The following is a 19,228-nucleotide window of genomic DNA, read 5'->3' on the forward strand; positions in this document are numbered from 1 at the left end:
GACTTACTGTGACCTTTGTCCACACCTACTAAATGTGACTTAAGTTTCGATCATAAGTTCAGTTGTAAGCTCCACGTGTTAATAATAACTTATAATGTATGCTTTACATTTGTTGGTAGTTGAAGAAATAAAATATTCTTTAGGCAGAATTAAAATTGTGTAGTGGAATTTTCTTTGCGATGTTGTAAAAAGCAAAGGTTAACCTTTTTATTGAGAAAGTCGTGGTGATTCAAAATTATCTTTAGATTAACATCCAACTGCTCTTTGAAGACATGAAGAAGTGTTTGATTTTCGGGGAACCCTTCCACGGGACATGAGTCACTGGTGAGGGGCGTGAGGGGGCAGGGTGTTCCCTTTAGGATGAGTTTCAGCAGGGCTCTCCTCACAGGGCTTCTGCTCCTACATAAGTTTCCACTGAGAGTGACTCCAGTTTAACATAATCTCAAATGAAACAAACAGGGTTACACTTCCTCAAAATGATTTTATAAACACACACCACAAGCCAATGATTCATGTCACTAGTTTCATCTGTGAGTGGGAGCGACAAGATGAACACACCAATTTAGTTTCACTTTTACACTATTTACCATCAATATCATTGTATCATGTATTTCACTGCACTGTTACTCACTGTTGAACTGTTTTGCATGTTTCATCAGCTGTCAGTTATTTTCTCTAAGTCTATATAAAAGCATTAATAACATTACATAGTGGCTCTCAAAGTGTGTTTAGTGGTGTTTGCTGTTTTAGTTTGGTGTAGAGTGTTTACAGCTGCTCTTGTCCTTGATTAATCCTCATGTAGACCTGTGTTTTCTTTGTGTATTCCATTTTGCTCGGTGTGATGAGACTAGTCACTACGACAGAACATCAATGCCTCAGATAATGCTTCAGGTGGACCCTTGTATTAAGTCATGTGTTTTGGTTTTTCGACTTGGCTGGTTGACTGCTGTGGTTTTGGCCCTCCTGCTCGCTCCATCCGCCCGTGCGGTGGCCTGCCTCCTTCCTGTGCGTCCGCGGCAGTTTGGCCTGATTTATGGCTCTGACACAGGCCTGGACCCCACCTCGGAGCTGGATGGCTATTCCATGTGTCGGCCGAGCTGCGAGCTCCACCTGGGTGTTCCACTGATGGGGGTCAGATGTGGTCCATGAGCCGGCCTCACACACCACTGCAGACCTGTAAAATCAGTATAATAGTTAGTACAGATAGACCACCATTTATCAAGAGTAACATGGAACGTAACTTTATGTAATTTGAGTTTTTGTGGTGTGCAGATAATTTTAGGTTTGGTCAAAACAAATAGATAGGTTTACTTATGTCTGTTACTTTCATTGGTGTTGTTTTTATTTACACAAAACAAGCAAACCATGAAACTTTGAGGACATACTTCTCTTTAAAGTGCCAGTATTAATGTCTGTCTGTGAACATTGTGTAACGTGTTGCCTAAAACACATAAACTGCTAAGATAAGACATTGGACAGGGACGTTACAAATAAACATGGCCACCAAAACTGTGACTGTCATGCACAATACAGGGATTCTAGCCATAGGCTTGTTATTTTATCAGTCAGTAGGCCTACTGTCCTCAGAGGTTTACATAAAGCCGTGTTTATATCGTTCATATAAACTTATCTATTTAGTGTAACGCCTGGACTTCTTGCTTCCTCCCTTCTCTGCGCCGGTCGCTGCTCATTGTGCCCTGAGCGCTGCCCGTGGCTGTACCCCCTGCTCTCTCGCTCTCTGTTGTTAAAATGGGCCAAGCCGAGGAGCGGAGAGTGCAAATCTTGTTTGGTCTGGGGCTGTGAACTTCAGCGTGACTTGACGTGCACGGGGGCTAAAAAAATTCCATCCAAACTTACGATGCGTGGATGTGCTCAGTTTGAGTTCAAATAAGAGCTTATAAATGACTTTGGCCAGAGAACAACAACTTGCAACTTACAGTGACAATAGTGATCCAAATGTAGGCTCATAACCAGGGTTTTATCCTTTAACTAATAAAAACTGGTTACAACTTTAAATCCATCTTATTGAAAACGCTGTCCGATAACTGTCTCCGATTCTGTTAGAAATGCTTCATAAAAGCACCAAATTGTCCAGTCAGTGACGTGTGCGCGAGTGACAAGCCTCAGATGACTGGCCAACACGAGGTCCGCGCTCAGAGCTTCCCGCAGCACGCAGGACTTAACAGAGCGGCTGAGATTAGATGTGGGAGGTAGGAGCGGCGAACTACTGAATGGGAATCTATCCGGCAACTTGAGCACAGTGCTGTCACACGGCGACACGCGGGCTCTGCGTAAAACCAAGCAGCGCGTCTCCAAGTCTGGCTCAGCCCCTGCGCTCACACACAGAGAGGACGCTCAAGTTGGATGAGGGCAGCCGCTGCTCAGTCACTCCTCTCTCGATCATGCCTGCGATCAAGAAGGAGCGGCTGGATGGAGACGACATGGCATTGACCGCGTTTAACCAGACCGAATACCTGGCCCCTTTAAATGCCACCGCTATCCCCGTGGTGACCCCGCATCCGCCGCCCTACGAGCACATTTTCGCCCATCACCGCGCGTACTTGGGGCTTCACGACTCGGCGCTGCATCACCAGCACCTCCACCACCACACGGACGACTTAATGCTGGAGCGGTTCTCCTCCATCCCGGACTTTCAGCCCTTTTTTGACAACGGGGAGCCCTGTATCGAGGTGGAATGTGGCGAAAACAAGGCTTTGCTTTATATCAATAAATTGTGTCAAGGAAGTAAGGGACCGTCTATTAAATACAGGGGCGAGTGGCTCACCCCAAACGAATTTCAGTTTGTGAGTGGACGGGAGACGGCCAAGGACTGGAAACGCAGTATTAGACACAAAGGTAAGGATAAGTGGTTCTGTTCGGGTGGTTTATGATGACAAATGGCACGCGTGTTTTCTAATGGCCACTTTTGTTGTTGGGACGAACTTGCTCTCTGGTTTGTTCTGAAGGAGTTACATTCGGCTGTGCGTATTGACGCGATCTTCTACGATGCTGGAACAGAGTGTGGTCATAGATCCAACACGGAACCAGGGCCTCCGAGCTCGAAAGTTTTCGGTCCAGGGGCAAAATATTAGTTTGGGTTGAGCACTTTGTGTGCCACAGACTGTAGCTGTGCCTTATGTTTGTTATATTGCCCGATGCGTAAAGGCGCACACGTGCACACGCGTCACATGTTCAACCCAGAAATTGTTTATGCATCTTTTAATGGCACGATTTTTAGAAATGCTTTAGATACTCGTCACTAAGAGTTACTGAATCTGAAGAATTTCTCTGCGTGATAGGGTTTGCTCTTCCCTGTTATTAAAACTTCCACTGCAACATTAACGCATAATTGCGTATCTTGGGGGCCCTTTCGCCACACACATTAGGTTAGTGAGGCAGAACTGACACGCGTTTGGATGAGGGGGGAGGGAGTCACCCTCAGGTCAAAATTAGAGCCTAATAGTTTGATAAAGCATGCCCACAGACAGATGACAGTAGGCTGTTGTCTCTGTCTCCTCTCACTGCTCTTTAGACACATAACTGAAGATCTGTATCACACAACTCTTTAGACCAACGCTCCACACTATTGTTTAAGTCTAAAACTGACAAGAGATAACTTTTAAGGGTACTTCTCTGTGTTGTAGGGAAAAGTCTGAAGACGCTCATGTCCAAAGGGATTTTACAGGTGCACCCTCCGATCTGTGACTGTCCAGGCTGCAGGATCTCATCTCCAGTGGTAAGATCACTCTCTCAGTCTGTGCAAACTTTTCTACTTTTATGGCCAACAAACTGATCTGAACCAAACAACAAATGAAATGTAATAAAAAAAAAACATTCTGATGGTTGACCTGGTTTTAGTTGGTTTGGGTTTAAGCCGTTTCAACAGAGATAAAAGACATTTGGAGGAAGATCTGCTCATTTTAGTTATACTGCTGGATTTGCATATATCTTTACTAAAACATGTTCCATCTGACTTTATAAAGATTAGGAGAATTTTAGAGGTGAAATCTGTACTGCTAAGTTTCTTTCTCAGTTAAACCCGACATAGTTTGTGTTATAAATATCAAGTATTGTCTGGTTTGTTTGCAGTTGCTATTCAAAGCTGCTGTTTCTGAGCATATCGTTGGTGTGGCTTTTCTGTCCCATTGCCTCCATTTGTCACCTGGCTCTTGAACTTTTGTTTGCCGTGCGTTTCCCTGGGGGCTGGACTGGGGCGCCATGCCAAAGCTGTGGGCTGCGCAGGTGTGTCACGCTCACACCATCTCACCGCGGCTGTCTCTGTGTGTTTGGGCTTTGAGCTCGCACGCCGCCGGCTCAGCGTCGCCAAATCTGTTCACGCAGGTGCAGCGGGGCGTGTTTTTATCACCACGAAGCGCATCTGTCGACGCTCCCAAGCCTTAATCTTGAGGGAAGGGTGTAAGAGGCTTAGCGAGCTACTGAGCGTGGCTACTGCTGATTATTGTGGGCGAGACACGCAAAGGCAGAGGCGGTTTAGATAAGCCAGAGGTGTTTGAGCCGTGCAGGTAAACTGTGACATTTCTCAGGGCCAAGACGTACTTCCTGTATCCATGAGGTATGCAGTAGAATAATGGAGATAAACTGAACTTTAATGTGTATTTTTTATGAGAGAAAGTAGTTTGCATACACGTACATAGACCTAGACCTGGAGTAAAAACACTATCTTAATATATACGTGCTATATATTTGAACATTTTGACAGTTCCGGTTTGAAATAAAGTACCTTAAAAGTGCTGACAGATTCTCACCTTTATGAATCAACACTAGTTTTTTGATGAATATGTGCTGATAAAGTAAAATAGTGAATTTTAATTACACCTGGGACTTAATGAGCTTTGCTAGTCCTGCCTTTTTATGCTGAAATGCTGTTGAGGTTGCTTCCTACAAACATATGAAGCAGAGAATTTGGGTCTTTTTTTGTTGTTGCCTGGGAAACAGTTGGATTTTTCAAACTTCAAACTGCATAATGAGTTGATGATGATAAAAATGTGTTGATCTAGCCAAGCAGTCCCCCCTTTCCTTCATTTTATGTCCCCACTTAATAAGATATCCCAGGTATGGACTTGTGGCCTGTTGGGGCTTGTGCGTCGGTTATTGCTGTGACGAGGCGAACTTTGTATTGACGTAAGCAGGAATATGAAAGGCCTTAAGGTTGTTGTTTTAGCCTTCTACCCTGTCTCTCTCTCTCTCCCTCCACCTCTCGTACTTCCCTTGTCTGATGAAGCTTGAAGTCTCCGAGCGAATACCACGGCGACGCTCTCCCCCCTCTCCCCCTCAGCCCCCCCTCCCCCTCTCTCACATGCTCGGTTGTTGTGCTGGCAGCTCCGTGTGAGAGGCGGCAGCGCGGGCGGAGGCAGGAGGAGTAGGACTTGTATGGCCTGTGCTCTCTTCCCTCGGGGTACGCTAGCATCGCTCCACTGATGAGCGGCGCGCACACACTCGCTCACGCCTTCTACTGACACAAATTACCTCATGCAGACATTTATTTTGAAAGTTTGATGGCTGAACTTTGAGTGATCTTGCTGGGCTACAGGCACGAGGAGGAAAGCGTTCAGGAAAAGTACAGCAGCGGGTACAGAGATGTCTCACCTAGACGTCCTGGACTCACTGAAGTTAATTTGCTGTGTCGGCACAAGTGTAAAGTGTTTGTAATGATAAGGTGTGTTGTGTAAAACTCAAATGTACTTTTAGAAAATGTCAACATATATACTTTTGGCATTCATAAGAATTCATTACTTCAAGCTAGCAAGATATTGTGCAATTCAAACGTGCTTTGTGTTATCCCTGCTTCCTGCTTTACTCAAACAAACTAGATGTTTTATTGATATGTAATATGGTAATTTGGTTATATCTAACTTTTCTGGGAGGTGCGATCTACTTGTTTTACTTGAGACGCTTTGAATGTTCCACAGTATGGAATTAAACTTACTTGTCCTTGTACTTGCGTTTATTCAAGTACAGTTGTTTTTATTGCTCAGAAATGGATGGGAGTTGGATTGCCTCTCCACGGATCTGACATGTGATTTAGTCTGGTAGTGAACTTTTAAGGTAATTGTTCACTCAGTACTTTGAATGTTCTATAAATTAAACTTTTCCTCATATTGTCAGATCATATGTTTTGAGCATCAAGATAACAATTTATGATAGGACTGGTGTTAACGTGTTATCAGTGTATGTTCCTCTTATATTAAGCCTATTCATATTTAGTAAACAAGTCCAAATGATCTCTTTATGTCTCACATCATCCATTGCCCGTGTTATTGCCGTGAATACACACATTTTCCATTATTTACACATTTGGTATTGTATGAAATCGCAGTCGTTCATGTTGCGTGTTAGTGGCTCTTGGCCTGACTCTTGTGTACGGTTGTGTACGTACTGTATTTGTGTGCATGTGTGCGTGTGTGGGTGGGGGGGGTGTCTCCTCCGGGGAGAGCACGGCTTCCTCTGCTCTGTTATTTCAGCGGAACTCGTGGAGGCCGGGAGGAAATTACATTCCCCTCCTCCGGCTCGTAAAGACCTCCTCCAACCAAGGGCCTCTCTGCTCACAAACTATCACACATGCGCAATCCCACTCAGCACAAACTTTATATCAAGTTCCCCAAGGTTGAGTTGAAGCTCAAACTGATCAAATCTGACCTATCTCACCTATAGATTTAGATAAATATTATATTATTCTGTATTTCTTGATCAAGCTCAACAAAACTGTTCACTGAAGTACTCATTGTGTGCAGCCTCCTCATCCTGGATCCACAAAGATTCAGCAAAAAGCAATTTTCAAAACTGTGCAACTGTGATTTTGACAAAGCTGTCCCAGTTTTGTAGAATACTTGAAACTACAAACTTTGTGACGCGTTTTGAAACATTTTCTTATGTAATCATCAATTGGTTTCTGACAAAGCAGCAGAAGTTCAAGTACACAAATTCATTTGGCCAAAACTGTGTCAGTCTTTCATCTCCATGTTGTTGGCAAGTTTTGGGCATGTGTATTTTAAAAGTAACTACACACCTGTTCAAAGGAGGGTATGCCACCTTCTTGTGTCCATGGAGATGTTATTGCTTTGCCTATAATGTTCCACGGTACGGCAGTAAACTCATCTATCGCCCTGGAGACAAACGGGTAACGCCTCCAGACCGAGTCACGGGTCAGTGGTGAGGCGGCCCCTTTCACAGTAAGATGTAAACATTTAGCTGAATAAAACATTTGTAATCGAATACATGCAAAATAGTTAAGTTTAATGCCATACTGTGAAACATTCCCGGCAATCAAAAACATCTTCATGAGGCAGCACTTTTGTCATAAATATAAACTGTTTAAAATGATCTGCCCACTGAAAGCTAAATGCTAATTATCCCAGTCAGCATTTCTCTCTTTTCTCTCCCCTGGCAGTTATTCAAAGCTGATCCTATGCAAAACACATTAATATACAAAACTAAACCATAAGTCTAAATTGTTCTAGAAGTTTCCAAACCTCTTATTAGTTGTTTAGCTACAGAGTTGGGTATTACTGAGTTACGTTTACTCAAGTAACATTTCATAAAACTGCTGTTCTTGGAGTAGTTTTCAAATATTTCACACTTTTACTTCTACTTGACTTATATTTATTTATTTATTTGATTTGTTTATTTATTTAAATTAGGACAGTGCATATTAATCAACATGTCCACAAACAGCATCAGTGTAAATATGCTGGAATTAGCGTAATAGCTCGTTTACATCCGTTGTCCTAAAACAGGTCAGAAACAGAGAACATTTAGAGAAACACACAGATGAGACAAAAGTGCACATAGACATGACGGCAAGTTAACCACAATAGACCATTCTCTGAGTTTAAGAGGCCCCAAGAAGAAAAAAGTGTGCTTATCCCACTGTGAAGCATCTGTGACAAAAGCTCTGTGTTGACAATATTAAATGATCTGAGGGTTTGTGTTCCTTGCGCCGCTCCTTACATTTATTTCAAATTATAGATCAGTTGCCGTGTCCAGATTTACTCAGTAGTTACTTCGTCAACCACTTTTTTCTTGGACCACTACTTTGTACTTGTACTTAGTAATATTATGAAGTAAAAGTACCTATCCTGCCCACCTCTGTGTACCCGACTCTATTTCCTATTTGCTAAAGTGTTTAGTGAGGTGATGTCTGTACACCACTGCCCTGTGACCTGTCCTTAAGCCCTCTCTCTCTCTCTCTCTCTCTTTCTCTCTTGGCGGCAGCAGTACAAACACTCAGAGCGCCCTGTGTGTGTATTTGTGTGCGTTTGTGTGTGTGTTAGGGGGTTGGGGGGGTTGGGGTAGGCTTCTGCTCGCCTGACTGCATTGCCACTGACCTCCCCACACACCCCTCCACGTCTCCCCTGCCCTGTGCCGCTCCACTGGGCTGCGACTGCCGGCTGGGCTCCGCGCGTGGGGCCATCGCTGTGTGCATGTGCGTGTGTGTGTGTTCATATGTATGTATATGTGTGTGTGTGTGTGTGCGTTCGTGTTTGTGTATGAAACGGTCGCACGCTTGCTCTCCCCAAGGAGCTTTCTCACTTTTTTCACTCTTCTCTCACACGGCCTCAAACGCCCAAGTGTTGCCTGAAGTCTGCACAGCACCACATGCACATGCACAGTCCCAAACGAGCAGAGCGGCAAGTTTTTGTCAACAGAACGTGGCATTACACTTAATTTATGTATATATTTTATTTTTATATGACACAGCTTCAGAATATATAGCTACAACAATAATGCATCCAACTATATACCACTTTTGTTGGACGCAAAGTCAAAGTATTTTACATATATTGTGATATTGTTTGGCGATACTGTATCGTTAACTGCTGTGTGAAACGTCTCTATGACTCTGTTGTAGTAGTTACCGTGCCAATTATCAAAAATAACTGTATTTCTTGTATATTGAGGTACTGTATATAGATGTTTTCGCTCAAATTGTGGCTATAAGTTCGTACGTGCGTGTGATAAACCTGTAGATTAGTACCGCCATTTCTGGATAATACTGTGAGCCTTATATTGCGTAATGTATAGAATCGTGAGATACGCTATAATTCCCAGCCCTAACCTTTTATAACCTGTTAGAACATGTTAAATATAATTAGTAGCGCACGATCATTATGTAAAAGTTGAACATATAGTGTACGCTGCATACATATAGGCAGCTCTGTACTACACAGGCTACTCCACACCTTGTTGCAGCTTTTTTTCATAGCGATACAGCCAATATTTTCAACATCCACAACTCCGACCAGTGACCTCCCGCCCCTCACACGCTTATCACAATCGATACACGTTCATAGTGATACATCTATAGCGATCCGTGTATACTGGTGCAGCGGTTCTCTCTCATGTGAAACCTAAAGGCGTGTTTTTAAGAGAAACCTGTTGATATTATTAAAAACAACTCTCCTTTTGTTTGCTGCATAGATGTTTGTTGTGTTGCGTGTTTGTTTATACATTCTGGATATTAATGGGTTTGGACATATGTACGGTTTCCCAGTGTAAAGTGTAAAGGGACATTGTTTTGATTTTGTTTACTGCTATCTGAAGATCTTAAAAGTATAGTGAGTGAGTGTGTTTACTGTGCTTAGCATCTTAGCGGAAAACAACTGAAATGTGAAGCTGCTTTTTGGGATTTTACTGAAGACAAACATAGAGATAAGCACATAGTCATATTATAGCTATTAACACCATTGGTAAGGCTTGGCGATATGGGATATAGAACTTGACTTTCGACTTGACTCATTAATAAAAATCCAAAAAGTCAAATTATTCTTCCAAAGTGTGAACTCGTCTCCAAACCACATGTTTTTCCTGACAGGGGCGTGTCCGTAGAACGCTCCATTAACAAGACCCAAGCTGATCATTAACTATTAAATGTGAGTGAATCTTAATCTCAATTCAAATTTGAGTAACAGCCCAGGCCTAATCGTTGATATACAGAGTAAGTAACTGAATACATTTACCGGAAATACGTATCCTGAATATTTTTGTACAGATACTCTTTCATTTGGTGTTTATCTTCAGAATACAGTTACTTTTCTAAATTATAAAGAACACATGACGGTACTTCATTGAGTAATTTTGGCTTTGAAATGCGCGGTTTTAGTGAGAAAAAAAGAAAACACAGCTCTTGCAGTGTGATTTTTCATCTCCAAGTAGACACATTAATGCAAAACAAACAGTGCAACAAAAAAAAATAAAGCTGTTTGTAATTATATATCACGTTTTGTTCTCCATAATATAATTCAATGCTGTCTAAAAGTATTCCAAGGATTCTGATTGGCCTTTGTAATGGAATATGCTACAGAATACGTTTTAATTTGGTTATTCAGTGTTCTGTTACTAAATCAATTTTCAAAGTCTTCTTCCCATCACTGTCGGTATATGTATATAAATGGTTGGCTTGGTCTTATGAGCTGATTTTAAAGAACCACTCAGACATACACCTGTTAAAATGTTTGCTAATGTGCTAAGCAGTAATGTGTTTTGTATTCCAAATGGTTAGCTTTGGCCTCGCTTCTGAGCCTGCCGTAATGACCGCATCCCCCCGTAACGCACATACTTTTTCCCTGCCTCCTCCTCCTCCTCCTTTCCTCCGCCTCTCCCTCCCTCTTTCCCCAAGCGCTCGCGCCAAGTCGGGCCGCCATCCCGCCTCCACACACACATACGCACACTCATACACACACAAACACGCTGCGAGGTAACGGCAGACAGGCGCGTGACTCATTAGGCATTCGTCCCGCGGGGAGATCGCTGGGGGGGCGCGTGCAAGGGAGAGAGAGCGCCGCAGCTGGAGGAATGTCACGGCCGGCTACCGCTGTGTGTCTATGTGTGCGGTTGTGTGTGTGTGTGCGGTGTGTAGTAATAGTATTTGTGTATGTGCTCACTAATGCTGTTGGAGCCGGCGGCAGGGCACTGCACCTTTCAGGAAATAACGCAAGGAGGAAGAAAAAAAACAGTCCTATTAGTCCTGTTTTCCACCCAGAGCTCATTTAAAAGTCTGAAGTAAATTTAGCCAGAAAAATTGCTTTGTAATTTCTGCTTTATTTTAAACAACTTTCCTTAGCCACAAAGAAAGGCGATATTAGCTACTGTTTTCACTTAAAATTGCAGATCATTTTGTGGTTTTCCATTATGGTTTAGCCTTACATAGAAAAACGAAATGGCAAAATACTTGGACCTATAACTTAACTATTGTTTCATTTGAGTCCATTTGAAGTACATAAAGTGGTTTTGTCACAGAGCACAGAGGTTACACACTTAAAGGGCCCGTATTGCGCTATTTTCTGATTTATGTCATAATGTTGTTTCCTCTTCAAAAACAGACCTGGAGTTGTGTTTTGTATCATTCATGTTTAAAACTTAAACCCTGCATATTTAGGCTGAGTTCTTCTCTCAAACAGAAAACACTCTGTTCCACCTTGTGATGTCATCATGTGGTAATACAGGAAGTGCTCCACTGTGTTTTTAAACTCTATACACATTCAGTAGAATCATTTGGATAGTTTCAGCCCTGGAATTGCCAATCTCTCCTGGACTAAAGGTAAATCGTAGCTGTTTACATTGAAATTTAACGCTTCATGACATCACAAGGTGCAACAGAGCATTTTGAGCTTTGGAGATGTACAGACTAATAATAAAGTGTTACTCAAACATGTGTGAATGAAACAAAACACAACTCTAGGTATGTTTTTGATTAGGTAACAACATCTAGCAAGGTTTAAAGCTCACAAGAGTTGATTTTGCGTAATATAGGACCTTTTACTATCACTTAATTTCAGTCCATTTGAAGTACATCACGTGATTTTGTCGTAGTACACACTTACACACTTAACAATTAGAGACTGCATATACACTTGCTGAGAATCACACAATACAAAGGTGTTATTGTTGGTGTTACAGGTCAAATGTTGATAGAAAATGTCAGTATTGAATTGAACTTTGTTGTAATTTTTTGTTTGAGATGTTACGCTGCAACATTTAGTGAACAAATAATACAGAAAACACGGCTTGATCGGGAATCGACTTCATGATATTGGTTCAGCTGATATCCTAGTTGGGACTTTACAGAATGTAATAAGCAGTGATGGAACAAGTACATACTTTACTTAAAAATAAAAGTATCACATGAAAAATCTACTTAAGTAAACGTAGTACCAGTTTAAAAATGTACTTAAAGAGTAAAAAGTGTTTTATGCAGTTTTTGAGAGCTAATAAAGCTTCTAATGTGTTGGTTTTGATAAAGATTTATGCCAAATTTTGTTCAGTAGAAACAACTGAATCAATCTTTTTTATTCTAGTTGTGTATTTTTGTTTGCTGAAATTATGAATTATAAATAAACCCTCAGCCTTTTCAGCAGGGCCAATATTAAAATAATTAAAAATACTTTTACTTTTCAGCTCTGCAGTATCTGTCCAACAAAGATCAGATACCTGCCCTCAGATGTAGTGAAGTAAAAGTAAAAAGTACCAGAATGTCTCTTTATTCATACAAATCTGTTCTGTGTTTATTTGAAGGACAAATAACAGTTATGTAACACAACTGGAGCCATTTGTAATAAGTTCACTGTTTTTTGGTTCTTCGCTGGTTTTGGTTAATACCAGGAATTGGCAAATACCTAAAGTATCAATATTGGTATCAGAACAGAAAATGCTGGATCAGTGCATCTCTAAATCAAATACAGTTACATTCTCTAATAAAAGTTATCTGGGGCAGGTATCCGGGGTAAGTTGCCTTATCCACATAGAAAAGTGATTTTTACCATATACTAAATCCATAAACCTGACGTGGTTTGACTTTTATGCCATTTTTGTTTGAAATTAAAGTGAGAAAAGAGAAGCAAGTGGCACAAATCTGCCTTGCTGCGCTGGCTTTTCAGTTGCATCCTAATGAATCACCATATTCCTCGTACAGTATATGTGCATATAAACACAGGTCTATTTTTTTACTCCCACAGTGTTGGGCAGAACGTGTGGGCAGAGATATTCTTAGAGGTGCTTTCATTGGGTTTTTATGAGCGACTTTTTCCATGGCTGAGCAGACCCTGACCACACACAGTAACCCGTGAATGTTCAGGTGACCTTCCTCTCGGCGCTCCTCTTCGGGCTGCCGGGGTGCTCTTGGTTTGGTGTTTTTGTTTGGTACAGCCCTCCCTCATGCACAGGAAGTGTTGCCGGAAGCAGTGGGAGCTCACCCCCGGTTCTGCGTCATTGCCACCAGAGAAAAGCATAGGGGCTTTCCGGGGTGCGTCTCAAAGGGGGAGCACGGGGGAGGAGGAGGGAGGAGCAGGAGAGGAGGGAGAGGAGGGAGAGGAGAGTCGGGTATGTCACAGCCATGTGGGCTGTTGTCCACAAGCCTACACAGTCACTGCGACCACTGTTCAAGTGTTGTTGTATCGTACAGTGTCTGGTTAGAGAGTGACGTCTTAGATCTGGAGGGTATTTTTGAGAGTTTTGTGTGCAGTGACTGTTTTATGAATGAAGGAGTAGTTGGACAAGATGGGCATTTTCATTCAGTACATGAAGAGCTTAGGCTTAGCTCATATATTCATACGGCTCCACAAAATATCAACGTTTGAGTTGGTGCAATTATCAAATCGCAAAGGCAGCAATTATTCAGATAATAGAAAGAACAAAAAAAAAAAATGAAAGTAGGATCTTGTTGTACCTGTAGTTTAGAGCTCTACACATACCGTCTAAAATGAAGGGATTCATTTCAGTCTTTCAGTCTTTACGTCTTATAGCGTGTTGTGTAGTATTACAGTCAAATTTGCCTCCACAAGAATACAAAAGCTCCATTCTGTTCTATGTTCGATGATATATATATATATATATATATTAATACAGTCCAGGTATTTAGTTGTGTTTTTAGGACATGAGCAAAGACACAAAAAGTCTATTATAGTATAAATATATTTGTAACACTTTATATTAACTTGATCTTGATGAGCCTTAATAAAGCATGAAGAAAGTCTTAATTATAATAATATTTCAAAAGTCCCAAAATAGTTTATTAAGAATTATTCTAACTTAATATCATAATAATGTAATATATTTTGTATATTCTAAACCATTAATTAACTACTTATTAAGCCTGGGTCATTCTTAATAAACTACTTGTTCATTTTGAATTAAGTCTGTCTTCATGCTTTATTAAGGCTGTTAATAGTATAATTTCTTGAGCAGGTATTTTGCCGAACTTGTTGAACTTCTGTATTGTTAATGTAACTTAGCAAAAGTAACAGTAAACTGATCTGCTGTCATTTGGTGCTACTGCTGTATACAACTTCTTAAAGGAAAGAAAGAAGGAAAAAAGTGTTTTCCTGGCGAGGTTTTAAAAGAGAATTGTGCAGAACTGTGGCCTGTTCGTCCTCAGGGATGTTTTCATCTTCCTCTGTCTCCCCCCAAACTCTTTTTAAAGTCTGCCATTTGAGAGACTCCAGAGGGGCTGCACCTGTTTGCCTCTTGGCTAGGAGCCCCCAAATCCCTCCTCCTGCCCCCGCCTGCCACTCAGGCTGCCGCGCCTCTCGGGACAGGGGGAGGAGAGAGGAGGAGAGGGGCGACGGGCTGCGCGTGGTGGAGGGATAGCTGCAGGGCTCAGAGGCGTCCGGGAATAAGAACCAGGATGTGGGCAGGAGAGAGAGAGAGACTTTAAACCCAGGTCCAGTGTCCCACATCGGGCTGGGCTGCATCCGTGTAGCCTCTTATGTCTGGACTCGGCACAGTCTCTTTCATTTTTACATTTCTCTCACCTTCTGCAAAAACAAGTCCGCTCTGCTCACTTCCCTCTGTACCTCAGCCCAGAGTTTGCCCACTTTCTCTCTCCTTCCTCTTCCTGTGTTCTTCTCATCTCCTTTACTGCTGCAGCCTGGTCTGTGCTGGACTTTCTCTGACTGACTTTTCCAAATCAGAGCCGTCAGGTCACATTAAAGGTCATCCAGCATGACTTCCTGAACCCACCATCCAACATACGCAATGATATATTTACATTATTTTATCAGTTAAAATGGTTTGTTCTGTTTATGTGGAGTTATACTGTACATTTAATGATATTCTATGAAAATAAGTGGTTTTATTATGATGTGCGGTAACATAATTGGTGTGGAGAACTGGTGTTAAATTAAAGTTAGCAACATGACAGCGCTCTTACTGGGTATTTCTCATTTTTCGGTCCTAGTCAGATAACCCTTTGTCTTTTTATTACTGTTATTAAATAATTATATACACAAGTCTAAAAAACTTTTCACATTGTTGCATGAACTTCTGAACTTCTTACTAACTGTGATTTGTAGCCTATGCTATATAAAGTGCCTTGTTTTGCACGCAGAACCGGGGGCGACTGGCTGAGAAGCGCACCATCCCGCTCCCTCCAAATCGGGTGCCAAAGAAGGAGCTGGCCTCTATCTTCAGCAGTGACGACAGCGAAGGCAGCGAGCGGGCCAGCGGGGACCATGCCCACATCAAGCAGGAGGATGAACTGCATTTTAGTATCATGAGAAAAAGGTGAGACACAACCTCCTCTTTGCTGTTTTTTTTTGTGCCATTGAAATCTCTCATGTTAAAGTGGGTGTATAATTCACATGTATGTTGTGAAATGTCACCCTAGCCTTCGACTTGTCACTTCTCTCTCTCCTACGTTCAGTTTTGTTTGCTTCTCTTCACTTCCTGTTTAAAAGTGAGCCCTCACCTAATGATAGAAATTAGTTGTTGTTACTTTTAAAAGGATTTGGTGTAATTTATATGTGTTATATGGCTCTGACAAAAACGCCTGTTTTAAAAATGCTCTTACAGCTTTTCTTTGCACTGTCTAATGGAAGATGTGCACGAGGCTCGCAAAGTGTTAATTGGTTTGTTGTTTGTGTTTGGTACAACTGCTGCCAAGAATCACTATATCTGTTCTGTCTTATACTGAAGGCCTGCGTATACAAGGTTTCTACTTCAGCCAAAGTTGTGCCGTGATCGGCTTTGTCTGGAAATGTACATTGAAAGTGCTTTCAATTTAGGCTTATTTTGTATCAAAGGCTAAAAATATACCCCCAATAACAGCAGGACCTGATTTATTTATGAAGCCAAACAGGATTTTTATGTACAAACATTATGGATGATGGACTAATTGTCACAACTGGATCGTTAGAGTTTGTGGAGTATTTTGTGAGCTAATTAATCACATAATTCATAATTATGTTTACTAAAACATGTTCTACTTTAAGACTTTCATTAAGATGTGCGCAGATGGCCGTCCACAGAGACAGAGGTTTATTTCATCATGACATTTGTATTGGACAGTAATAAGGATGCTGTTTGGTTTGTGAGATTCACATAATGCTGTTCATTGATTAGGCCCAGTGTTTCTGTCTGCATCATAAGCCTTCAGCCTCATTACAGAGGATGTTTTTTATTTCTGAAATGAGCGTGCGACACAGCGGACAGCGTGGCAACTGCGCGGCTTTAAATGGATCCACTAACCTCGTTTAAGAGGGCTTCCCCTCCCCCTGACACTTGTGCTGCCGGCGCGTTAAGATGATAATGAATTTAAAGAACACTTATGACTAATATGTCAGGCTTTTACCCTTTGAGAGGCGACGGACTCGCTGGAGCCGCAGCCCCAGTCTGTCCCGGGCTTTAGCCCTCTATGTGAGTCTGGATGGGCCGGATAATGGGATGTCCAATCACGGAAATGTGATTTCCATTGACCGCAGCTTCGTAAGTGAGTCGTAGAAGGGTCTTAACAAATTGGATTTGGCCAATGGATGTGAAAAATACAGAGGCTGTGTATACATGTGTGTGAGGGTGTGCTGGTCGCCCTCACATCATCAGCCACTGGGCCTGATCACTGTCATCTGTCACTCAGACTGGTATTAGCACTGCTCATTCACAGAGCCGTGTCCACACTGCACTTTCCTTTTGAAATGCAGTGATGGACAATAGACCTCAAAATGTGTCCACTCAGCAGCATTTTAATAACAAGGACCAAAGTTTAATATTTGAATCTGGAGCTGGAGCTTGTGAGAGAATTATTCAAAACTATAATTTCTCCAGAGAAAGTGCTTTGACCTCGGTGGAGTTATAGATGTTTTTATGTGACTCACTGGTTAACACTGATTTATAGATTTCATCTCGGGGACTAAATATTTGATAGCTCTAATTTAGGATTGTGTGTCTTACTCCCGGGAAAAGCCTTCTTTGGTTTTAGATAACAAGTGCTTTATTGAAAGGTGCTGAGTCAGTCTCTGGATAATTGTTACGCTGCCACTTTTTGGATATTGAAAACCTTGCCTTGTAAAAACCTTTCTTTGGTAAAATAAGAGAAGTACTGAAGACCTTTCACTGTTTAAAGTCCTAAATGTGGTGAGAGTGTTGTATATAGATAGAACATATAGGAGCAGTAACATTGTTTGACTTTGGGTCCCGTGGCTTTATTGAACGCTGTGTCATTGGCTGATGCGTGTAAAGGTCGTGGACAGTGAGACATTACTGGAAAAGCATTGCCCTAAAGCACTAATTAGTCAGGCTGAGGAGGTTTTATAGTTTACTGGAGGAGATTTCCACTTCTAGAAAATGTGGCCTTATTTACACTCGTTTCCCATGACAACGCAATCACACCAGTTTAATTCCTTACAAGGCGTTGGCTAACAGCAAAACATTATACGCATTCTACAATTGGCTAATTGCATTATCAACATAAGATGGAAAGTCACGCACTGTTGGCTCGGTTTACATTATGTGGCTGTGTTGTAACCTTGTGTTGGAAGCTGGATTGTCGTAAAGTTTGAGTTTTCAAACTGAGGAGCATCCATCTTGTAGTGCTCCCGCGTATCCATTTGACTCTGCCCTTTTGGCTTTTGGCGCCGAGCAGAATGTGCATATGTTCCAACAAAATACTTTTTATTAATAACTGCTCAGTAGTTTTGGATTTTCCCAAGTTAGCTGTTAGTTGGACAATATAGAGTAGCTATGGTAGACTCTTGAAACAGTTTATTTTACTGTCTTCACATTTATTTCAAACCCCTCTAATAATTCTCCAAATGTTACGTATTGAAGACATATAGGAGAGGATATATCAATATTAGTCCATTCTTTCAAAATCTCCTGTTTTCCCTGGTATGTTATATTGTTTATTGTGAGCTTTACTACAACCTTTTCATTCTGTATATCACTTGATGCGCTTCTTTTGGTGCTCAGAGGCCAATGTCCCATTTTATCTGATATATGAAAATTAATTGTTTATAATAATGGATAATACTCTGCTGTATCAATCATACTCCCTGTTTTATACCCCACGCTGTACTCTTTTTACGGCTTTGCATATGAAACGTTGCCAGGACTCTACCTGATCCCACCTTATGTCGAAGTTGCTGACTATTGCCCACAATCTGCTGGAGTTTCTCAGTGCTGCTGCGGGCCACATGTGCCGGCTGGAGTGGGCTTCAATGGTCATGGCTGGAGGAGGGAACAGCATAAGCCCTTTAAGCACCAGATGTTGGAACTCTTGTGATAGTCTTGGGTCTATCTCCTCTCCTCCCCTTTTTCTCTCTCCCCACTTCTCTCTCACTTCTCTCTCTCTCCTCCTGTTTGTGTCTCAGTGTGAGAGACGTGGCGACTGGGAACTGCCACTCTGTGCCAGCTCATGCAGACACCTCAGCCCCTGGTGCCAATGTTTCAGTAGGGCAGCGAGAGGATCTTACACACAAGCAACAGACCAGCCAGGGAAAGGCCATAGTGAAAGTGCTGGTCTGCTGCTCCTAACATATATATGACATAAACAAATCAGATCTTAAATAAGGTCAGACAGCAACATATTACGAAGAAAAGCGTAAAGCAAGACAATATTTTTAATGTGCACATGTTTTTCCTCATCATAATTCGTTCTTACTTGGGATTTTTGGAATAATTTAGACTCCAGGCCATACACGTAACCGCTGAAAATATATTGCTTGCTCTATGGTGAAATACAACTATGAAGAGACAGGACTAGCAGCAGAGAATCAGTATTGGGGTTTTGAACAGGAAGTTAGTGGATTTCTTTCTATTACAAAGTCAATTTTAGCTCACCATTAAGGTTAAGAGTGAACGAAATGTAAAACAGTGAGTGAGTTTATTGCAAAATACTAGGTCTAAGTCTAGGTCTAAGTCTAATATGACTGATTCTAAAGTTCTCAAACAAAACCTCTTGACTATACACAGTATTTATGACCCATTACATTCATGATACTAC

At 41.7% G+C, this 19,228-nt stretch overlaps 1 protein-coding gene across 3 annotated transcripts in view; it reads left to right on the forward strand.

Moving 5' to 3' along the window:
* The first annotated feature begins 2,093 nt into the window (after positions 1-2,093).
* Positions 2,094-19,228, forward strand: part of samd11 (sterile alpha motif domain containing 11) — a 48,749-nt gene continuing 31,614 nt past the window's right edge. The window contains exons 1-3 of one of the 3 annotated variants that reach the window (XM_055222797.1): positions 2,094-2,856; positions 3,645-3,736; positions 15,341-15,516. In XM_055222797.1, the coding sequence (XP_055078772.1) occupies positions 2,403-2,856; positions 3,645-3,736; positions 15,341-15,516 (722 nt within the window). In that variant the 5' untranslated portion in view covers positions 2,094-2,402. The remainder of the gene's footprint in view (positions 2,857-3,644; positions 3,737-15,340; positions 15,517-19,228) is intronic. The other 2 variants (XM_033969718.2, XM_033969719.2) reach the window with 2 other exon arrangements.

This window comes from Periophthalmus magnuspinnatus, chromosome 7 (genome assembly GCF_009829125.3).
Source record: "Periophthalmus magnuspinnatus isolate fPerMag1 chromosome 7, fPerMag1.2.pri, whole genome shotgun sequence".
Classification (NCBI taxonomy): Eukaryota; Metazoa; Chordata; class Actinopteri; order Gobiiformes; family Gobiidae; genus Periophthalmus; species Periophthalmus magnuspinnatus.